The sequence below is a fragment of the Vigna umbellata genome, chromosome 1 (assembly GCF_029865625.1).
Source record: "Vigna umbellata cultivar VRB3 chromosome 1, Vumbellata_1.0, whole genome shotgun sequence".
Classification (NCBI taxonomy): domain Eukaryota; kingdom Viridiplantae; phylum Streptophyta; class Magnoliopsida; order Fabales; family Fabaceae; genus Vigna; species Vigna umbellata.
In genome coordinates, this window is record NC_142165.1 from 92607925 (window position 1) to 92617362 (window position 9438).

The 9438-nt window shown below is 32.1% G+C and overlaps 2 protein-coding genes across 3 annotated transcripts; both read left to right on the forward strand.

Moving 5' to 3' along the window:
- The first annotated feature begins 5844 nt into the window (after positions 1 to 5844).
- On the forward strand, positions 5845 to 6812 carry LOC124836344 (vacuolar protein sorting-associated protein 55 homolog). Of its 2 annotated transcripts, none has more exons than XM_088104781.1 (4): positions 5845 to 6103; positions 6196 to 6235; positions 6322 to 6382; positions 6509 to 6812. In XM_088104781.1, the coding sequence occupies exons 1-4, from the start codon at positions 6005 to 6007 to the stop codon at positions 6699 to 6701; spliced, it is 393 nt and encodes a 130-aa protein (XP_087960907.1). In that variant the 5' UTR covers positions 5845 to 6004; the 3' UTR covers positions 6702 to 6812. The 2 variants fall into 2 exon arrangements, with proteins under 2 accessions (XP_087960907.1, XP_047167450.1); XM_047311494.2 differs by having other exon boundaries at positions 5847 to 6103; positions 6298 to 6382.
- Positions 6813 to 7278: 466 nt separating this feature from the next.
- On the forward strand, positions 7279 to 9438 carry LOC124836365 (putative purine permease 11). Its single transcript, XM_047311519.2, has 2 exons — positions 7279 to 7599; positions 8153 to 9438. The coding sequence occupies exons 1-2, from the start codon at positions 7560 to 7562 to the stop codon at positions 9277 to 9279; spliced, it is 1167 nt and encodes a 388-aa protein (XP_047167475.2). The 5' UTR covers positions 7279 to 7559; the 3' UTR covers positions 9280 to 9438.

Below are 9438 nucleotides of genomic sequence, written 5' to 3' on the forward strand. Positions count from 1 at the left end.
GAGGCTCCATCCAATGTTATTGAAATAGAAAAACAAAAATTATGTTTGTGGATAAAGACAAGATGATAGTTAATTAATATAATTTTTTAATAATTTAGACAATAATTTTTCTATACTTTCTTATGAAATATTTAATTTTTACATATTGTAACATCCAAAAAATATAACATAAGACTATATACGGGTGTCATCATTTAACAATATAATAGAATAGTTGCTGTATTAATAAAGTTAAACTTACAGTTATTATAAATAACCATAAAATTAAATCTTTACATAAGCTTCCTATACTACTACCAAACTAGATTCATATAACTGAACGGTTATATTTACAAAACAAAAATAATAACTGAGCGGTTTCATCAAAACTATCTACACTGATATGACCGATCGGTCATGACCTAAACAGCAGGAGTCTCACTGTCCAGCTCCTGTTCCAAAGTGAACTCTTCCCCTTCTGCTCACATCCAAAAAGGATGATCATTGGAATAGAAAACCGAACGATAACATGGATAAAAACAGGAAATAAGGGTAAGCTACTATAATTTAATTGGGCATTCATACATACAATTCATACAAACACAAACAATACAGTACCGAGCACTACAACAGTTAAAACCAATACCTGACTTGACCATCCGGATTGTATGAATATGTAGCTTGAGGCCGTTCATGCACTCGGGTGGTGTAGTAACTGGAAAACCATCATCTGCCACCCGAGGTTAGTCTGTTAAAACTCACCCAAGAACCTATGGGCTAGGACATCCTACCATTCTCATACAATGCATTACCCATCTCTACTTGAGAATTGGTAATCATTAGAATATCATGATGAACTCCGTGGATTTCACTATCCATATTCATACTTTACCACATTAGTACTCATTACCCTGAGACATTCCTCCTTGGAATTCCCTTCCACATTACTTGAAGTATCTGTTAAACTTTTGGCAAGCGTACCAATAGTCAACTGTAGTATAATGATTTTTTAAGTAAGAGTGTCGAACCCACGAGGAACAGTTTCGATTAAATAGAAAAATTGTTATCTCAAACAATATATATACAAGGATGTTCAATTTGATTCATGATGGATGTTGATAAATAAAACTACGTTGCGTGAAAGTAAAATAATAACAACAAATAACTTAACGAAGGTTAATATGAGAAGTTGGGATTGAATTCATCTATCTCACTCGTCTGCAATCTGGATGAATACCAACATATAGCAACTGAAATTACCAATATTGATGCAACACACAAAAGTCATTTATATCAATTCCTCGCATATAAAATTCATAAGATCAGTTCCTTGAATATTGATTCCTCACATATCCAACAAACTGTCCAGCATTATATTCAAGTGTTATAAGCAATTGATAAACTGAAATCTATCCCTAGCATCACAGAATATCAAGTATTCTTGCTCAAATCAGGGTTTTAGAAATACTTCCCAGTCAAGTCTAAAATCCACATTCATGAAACTATTGATCAGGTAGAGTCAAGCATTAAGAGTAGAACAAAAATACCAATGTTGAATAAAAACAGAAATGCTATATATAAATATCACCAGATTACATCCGAGTTCGAATCGATTACATTCAATCCCAAGAGAAGAGATCAGCCACTCATGGTAGCCATTGACATTCTAAGAGATGAAGAAGAAGGTCCTAAAGCTAAAATGGAAGAAAAACTCTTTGGGTACTCTTTCTCCGTAGCTCTCCGTCTCTCTCTTTCTTTCTGCTTCGTAAGTATATAAACTGCCCGAATTCTCGCTTAAGCTAAATTATTCTCGCTTAAGCGAGAAGAAACTTCTTGGAGAAGATAATCATTCTCGCTTAAGCTAAAATATTCTCGCTTAAGCGAGAATGACTTTTAAGGTAATGGCTTCCTGGACAATTCTAGCTTAAGCGAAACCATTCTAGCTTGGGCGAAATATTGCAGAATTTGCTCTTCTCTCTTAGTTTACCTGAAATGTATACAAACTAGGGATCAAATGATTTCCTTTTACTCAATAACTCAGAAACATGTGATTACATTTCATCTTTCTTAGATTGGGGAAAATTGATACAAATGTACTCAATTCAAAACATAAGTGCTCAAATTCCATATGAAAATTAACTACTTTTTTGCACTTATCAGTATCAACTTTTACTTAAATACCAATAATATTTCCCATACATAAAGGATCAATACTATAATAAACAACCAGAACCACACCATAAAATCAGCATTGGAAGATCAAATAACATACCATAAAAGAAGACCGAACTTTAACCAATACAACCCCTGCCTACAACCGAACGGAAAAGATCAATACAACCTACAATTATGACCGAACGGTTATTTAACAAGTAAGGGTCAAACATGAGCCGAACACATTTAAGGATAGAACACTATAATTAAGCCGAATACTTCCAAAACCGAATGCTCGCCTAAAGTCGAATACTCTGATAGGATCAAACACTTAATGTAAGACCGAATGGTATTTCGCTATTCACAAATTAGGACCGAACGGTATTCCACTATCCACAAAACAAGACCGAACGGTATTTCACTAAGCAAGAATGAGAAATAGCTGACTACTAGAAACAACTAAATTATTACTACGAAACCGAATAGTATAACCTAAGATGAATACTACAACTTAATCCGAACACTTATGATTACTCCTACAAACTATTCATCAAACCTAATACTTTAAGGAAACCAATCGTTAGGATAATATGGTCCAACTATATACAGGAACAACTGTCTCAATATAACCAATGTATTTAAGCTTAGTACAAGGACAAGGTCTAATAATAATAATATAGTAACTATCACTAACCAGAATACCTAACCCAACTAGACTGATCATTAAGACAGAACCATTAACACTTGATATATCAATCACTCCCTAAACCGAACGGTCATGTACGATTGAGACTAAAATGCTAACTCTACTGATAAATTTTTAACCAATCATAACCGAACAGTCAAGACCAAACACTCAACCTTTCTGCATAATTCTTCAGAACTCTTATAAACTTATACATAATTTCCCAAAACCCAGAAACATACATTTCATACAATCATATACCAATCATCAAATCAATTCATTCCATATAGAATCATATCACACACAATTAAATTAAATAGCTTCCCTTATCTCTTAACAGACCGAACCGCTCTCAGTACAGAATTTGCCCACCACCAAACACGCAAAGCCAAGATTCACTGTTTGAGGAAAACAGACCACCCACAAGATCAGAAACGTGACCAGAGATGACGAAGAAGAAGAAAATAAACACATGCAAACAAAAACTTGGTTTGCATGTGCCCAAAACTAAACTTTCTTAGAAGTAGAAAGACCTACCAACTAAAAGCACCACTTGACCGATTGAAAAGAGAACCTTTGCGACCAGCAAACCTCAAACACCCTCTGATGAATGATCAAATGAAGGAAAACGTGAAATCAGTGGAGGAAAGTATGATATTTTTAGGGAGAAGTTAGAGAGAAGGAGGAGAAAATGAGTTTTCAGAAAGTTAGAGAAGAGATTACATGCAGAAAGTGGCACCTGATTTGAAATTTCCCCTTAAATACTACCGTCAAAAACCGATCGGTCCACTCCGCTGCTTACACCAGTCTTTCACTTTCTAAATTTCTAAATTCTCACTCCTCCACTTGGCTTCCACTACTTTACAGAATTTAAGGGTTTTGATAAATTTGATACAACTGTTAATATTATGTTTATTTAGTTATTTTAATTTTATAGGAAATAATTAGTTTCACGTTCTGTTTCCTAATAAAAATTTACAATTTTGAACACATTCTTAAGTATTTAATGTTACAAATAAACATAGCAAAAAAAAAAGCAAAAATAAATAATAAGAAAACTGTAAGAAGATAATACTACTACGCACCTAACATACCTATTATACACCATTTGTTTCTTTTTATTTTTTTTATCATATTATATATCTCATATATTTATATTAGCTTTTTCTCTCTATAATTATTATAGACGAGGTATGCATTGTTACTTTGGATGTATATGTAACATTTTCCTTAAATATAGTGAAACATTCTGATGACATCACTTTAGTTATCCTAGCAACACTTCTTTCATGTTTGGATATTAGATTTTTAAATTTGGTACAGAAATACATATCCTTCCCGTTTTTATTCTTATTTTCAAACCCATTCATGTTTTAAATATAAAATTATTTTACTCTTGTAGATATTACAATAAATTTGTATTAACTTTTTCTAATCATAACTTATTTATTTATAAGCTACATATATTTGATAATTTTATTTTATTTTATAATTAATACTTTTAATAAATTGTTATCTTATATTTTTATTTAATATTTATATAATTTTCCTTTTTATATTTGACTTTAAATATCGACGATAAGATTAAATATGTTTTTGTTTCTTAATTTTTAGTAAAAATTAAAATTAGTCTTTTTTAAAACTTTGATTTAATTTAGTCATTCAATGTGTGAAATGCATCGAATTAATCATTTTAATTAAATTTTGTTAAATTTATTTGATGTTTTTAACGTGTTTTTCAGTTAAAAATGTGTCAAATGAAGTAAACAATTTAAATATTATTATAAAATTTGAAATATTAAATAAACTAAAAAAATTAGTTAAAAATGATTAAATTCTACATTTCTAAAGAATTAAATTAGTTCTAAATTGAAAAAAAATACTAATTCCAATTTTAACCAAGTACAAAAATATATCTAATCCTTAACGATATAACGTTTTCTTGTGATTTTATATCTTTATAAAAATAATTAATGAATATTTACAAAAGTAAAAGAGTGGACATAAATACAATACGAGTATATATATTTTCTGAAAAAAAAAAATTGAAACAACAATTTTATTCTTGTTAATATTAAGTTTAATTTTACTGGTTAATTATGTGTCAGTAAAAGATTCTTACTTTGTTGGGTGAACCAATCTTTTAATATCTAGTTATTAGGAGGCTCCTATTTTTCTGCTGTACAGTAAGGCTTATATAAGCCATATTTCATTATCAAATAAAACAGACCCTCAGTTATTTTCTATCAGATCTGTATATACCTGATATACCCTGAGTTTCAATAATTCTTATATTAAATATCAGAGACAGGATAAATTTTTATTTCAGAGATAAAGATATAATACTCATACCCGAACACCATCCGCCTCTACCCTCTTACCATCCCTAACTTCCACCATTTAGAAAATAAATAATATTTAATAGAATTATTTAAATTATGGTACCTCAAATTTTATTTATTGGACTGAGAGTTACAAGTTATTGTCACTATGTTAACTCATTTATTACAATTTATTTGAACTCAAAGAATCACACTACACTTATTTGATTAGTTTTATTTACGATATTATCAGTTTAACTAATAACAAAGAACATGTTTGAAAGACGAGTAAAAAAATAACATTCACGAGAATGCCACTACCAGTCTAAGTAAAAAGAAGTTCAACAACAACTGGTCGAGATGCCTAATAAAAAAAATTATTTTATTTTTTGTCAATACAATTTCTATTTGACGAAGCTTTGGGCAACGCTCTATGACTGGTGGATGGACGCTGGTGGAGTAGATGTAACAAACTGTTTTAAGATAGGATTGAACTAGTTATTTAATATCCTGAAGAGAACAAGAAATAAAATAAAAAAATATTTTTTATTTGCAAGTTAACGTTAACTTATTCATTAATGAAAAATAAAAATTTAATACAATATCTACAAGTTTCTATAAATTAGTATATAAAAATTAATTTATTTTTTCTTTTTATTTTTATCTCATAAAAACGTTGGGAATAAGTTTGCCCTATATATGTATGAACAAACTTAGCTCCAACCGCTTAAAAACCTTTGCTGCTGCAGATCAACGAAATATCATTCCAAACATTCTTATCCTATTTTTTGTTTCGAGCATCACAGCATTATGTTATTATATTTTTATTCAGATATTTGTTTTCATAAAATGAGTTGAGTAGGAGATGGCAGAGTTTCCAGGATATATTCGTTACTGCTTGAACACAGGGAAACTTCTCCTTTTAGCAGTTTTGGTCCTTGGAGGAGTTGTCTTGCACATTTTGGTCAGTATTTTTTTCTCCACCTATATAAATATGTGACTGCAGGGAGTGGTAAAAACTTCACTGTTTATACTAAGATTTGTTCTGTGTGGCAGGCATGTGCGTTATATAAAAATTGGTGGCCAATGCTAACCGGTAAGATAAGCATCATTGAATTGATTATCTAAAATGCTAATTAAAAAATATTCCTCATGCAGCTATAACATATGTGATTCTTCCAGTACCTTTGCTCTTCTTTGCGGGATCTGAACGTTCTTCTGTATTTTCTGAATCAGATAACACGTAAATCCTTAACTTTTGTCTGGAAAAACAAAACAAGTTTGTGTTTGAATTTTCCTAGTCCAAGCTGGGGAATGATTTAATTTTTTTATTTTTTTTTAATTTGTGGTCTGATAAATGATGGAACAGCTGGGTGAATGCAACCAAGTTCATAAGTGGGGTATCAGCTGTTGGAAGCATTGCCATTCCAGCCATATTAAAGCATGCTGGTGTTATCAGTTGGGGAGCACTTGCTATGGAACTCTCTTCATTCTTTGTGTTTGTATCTGCCATAATGTTTTTCATAAGGATGAACGATGAAGATGATTATAGTATTCTTTGAAGTGAGGGCATGAAGGCTTGCTTCTTCCTCTAAAAAAAAAGTATTTATTTACTTTGCAGTCGATTTTTTGTTTGTAGAAGCGTCATTTAGTTTTTTTTTACAAAACAAATTCATCACCTTTAACCCATTTGAAACGAAGAGCCCTGTTAAATGGCGTTTAACATTTAACGCTCTGCAGAGACCTCAAAGTTAGAGGACCAGAATTGGAAGGTTTTTCATCCAAAGCAATCTGATTGTATCATGAGTAAACTTTCTTCACGTTAGACGTTCGTGCATTTTATCAAATGCATCTTGTGATATACACGTGTTAACGCTGTCTATTTATTTGAGGTGTGTATTGCCTTAATCACTTGTGTCTAATTCATTAGACTTTGTCTAGTCTTTTTGCGCTTGTTTCTTTATTATTTATTGATAATTAATATTATATATATGTATAATAGTTATCAAATCATTGTTTCTGAATAAATAATATTTTTATGTCAAAAATATCTAATGAGAATCAAAACGGAAATGTTTTAAGATTCAAAATATTGCTCATGAGAAAACACAAAAGAGTGAGACAACTTATTTACGTTGCAACAACGAATTAGGAGAAAGTAGATTGCGCAAGCAAAGAAAATGCCCAAAAGGCCATGGTGCTTATGACTTTCACAATAGTTACCATGTCAACACTTCCAAATTAGTGTTCATAGAAATACGGAAAAGTCCAATAAGATCGACTCAGTGAAGTCAAACATTAATTTGTCGGCTTTGAATTTACTTCCTATACTTCAACATCCGCGGCTTACTTAAGCTTGCAAGCTCCACTTCATATATCTTGATGATGTCCTCTTCTTAGTTTTTATTACTTTTCATTCAATGGAGATGATGGTTCAAGACCAGCAGCTACAAAATACAGGTTAGTTTCTTAAACACTACTCGTTAAAGAGAAACTCTTACATCTTTTTAAGGGAGGGATGAGTAGGACCTGCTTGGTTATTCTGGAACAGAAACAGACACTAAAGGAACATAATTTCTCACTGATTTCCAACATCCTCCTCCTTTATTGATTGCTTAAGAATCACTGTTTCTTCTAATAGGATTTAATATTAAGTTAGATATTATGACAGACAGGTGGATGGCGAGCCTCTTGGTGTTCGGTCAATTCTCGTAGGAAATTGTTCCTTGTAATTGGCTAATAACATTGTCATGTCCCATTTCAATATCTAAGTTAGAGATTGTTTGGTTGGAAACCTGTCTTTGGTTTTATGTCTATTTTCTTCTCAATAATTTAATGGCATAAACTAAACAAAGATATAAGACTTAACTATATTATTTAGTATTTGGATTAGAGGAACTACTTTCGCAAAAAACCAAAGAAATTTGTCTCTAGAGTCCCACTAGTTTAAACTACTTCTGATTATGTCAGAAATGATAGCACTACTCTAAGTTTCTTGTGTGTATATCCTCAGATGATGGAAAAGTGCACGACTCTAACAGAAGCACAAATGTCATACAGAAACTTGGACATCCAAGATTCGAAAAATGCAAATGGTGGTTGCGTGTGTCTCTCTACATAATCTTTCTTCTGGCAGGCCAATCTGCAGCTACTCTTCTGGGAAGGTTATACTATGACAATGGTGGTAATAGCAAATGGATGGCAACTTTTGTTCAATCAGCAGGATTCCCTATACTTTTTCCACTCCTTTTTTACTTCTCAACAAGAAAGCAGGACAAATTAACTAACGAGCTCAACAATGATTCCCATAGAACAAAACCAAAATTTTCTATCCTTGTTTTCCTCTACCTAGCTTTTGGCTTAATACTGACAGGGGACAACTTGATGTACTCCTATGGACTTCTATATCTCCCTCTTTCCACCTATTCTCTGCTGTGTGCAACCCAATTAGGCTTCAATGCAATATTCTCTTTCTTCCTCAATTCGCAGAAGTTCACAGCATTCATATTCAATTCTATAGTCCTACTTACCATATCAGCTTCCCTGCTTGCAATCAATGCTGATTCTGAGGATCAAACGGGACTTTCCAGAGATAAACATATAATTGGGTTCTTCTGCACTATTGGTGCATCAGCTACATTTTCTTTATATCTCTCTCTTGTGCAGCTTTCTTTTGAGAAGGTTATCAAGAGAGAAACCTTCACTGTTGTGTTAGACATGCAAATTTACCCATCCTTCATTGCTACCTGTGCATGTGTTGTGGGCTTGTTTGCAAGTGGAGAGTGGAAAAGTTTGGATGAGGAAAGTAAGGATTATAAGAAGGGAATGGTGTCATATGTAATGACTCTACTTTGGACCGCCGTGACATGGCAAATATCATCTGTTGGTATGCTGGGGTTGATTTTTGAGGTATCTTCATTGTTTTCAAATGTAATAGGTACCTTGTCGTTGCCCATTGTTCCCATCCTTGCAGTGATCTTCTTCCATGACAAGGTGAATGGGGTGAAGTTTATAGCCTTGTTGTTAGCAGTGTGGGGCTTTCTATCTTATGTGTATCAAAATTATATAGATCACAAAAAAGCCAAGACAGATAAAAGTAATGGCCTTGGGGTTTCACTGGCTGAGGTAGAAATTTGCTGATTGTGGAATCGGATGGACCAAAGAGAATGGTTTGTGAATTGTGTCTGGCACAGCTTGATTTGTACATTTACAAGGAAAATAAAATATTTTGTAGAAATTCATATGATTAGTTAATATTGATTATAATTACATTTGAGATTATTATATATATTTCTGACA

Coding starts and splice junctions, on each gene's coding strand:
- LOC124836344 (XM_047311494.2), top strand. CDS start 6,005: ATGGCAGAGTTTCCAGGATATATTCGTTACTGCTTGAACACAGGGAAA. Junction 6,236..6,297: donor TTGGTGGCCAATGCTAACCG/GTAAGATAAGCA, acceptor TTCCTCATGCAG/CTATAACATATGTGATTCTT. Junction 6,383..6,508: donor TTTTCTGAATCAGATAACAC/GTAAATCCTTAA, acceptor ATGATGGAACAG/CTGGGTGAATGCAACCAAGT.
- LOC124836365 (XM_047311519.2), top strand. CDS start 7,560: ATGGAGATGATGGTTCAAGACCAGCAGCTACAAAATACAG. Junction 7,600..8,152: donor CCAGCAGCTACAAAATACAG/GTTAGTTTCTTA, acceptor GTATATCCTCAG/ATGATGGAAAAGTGCACGAC.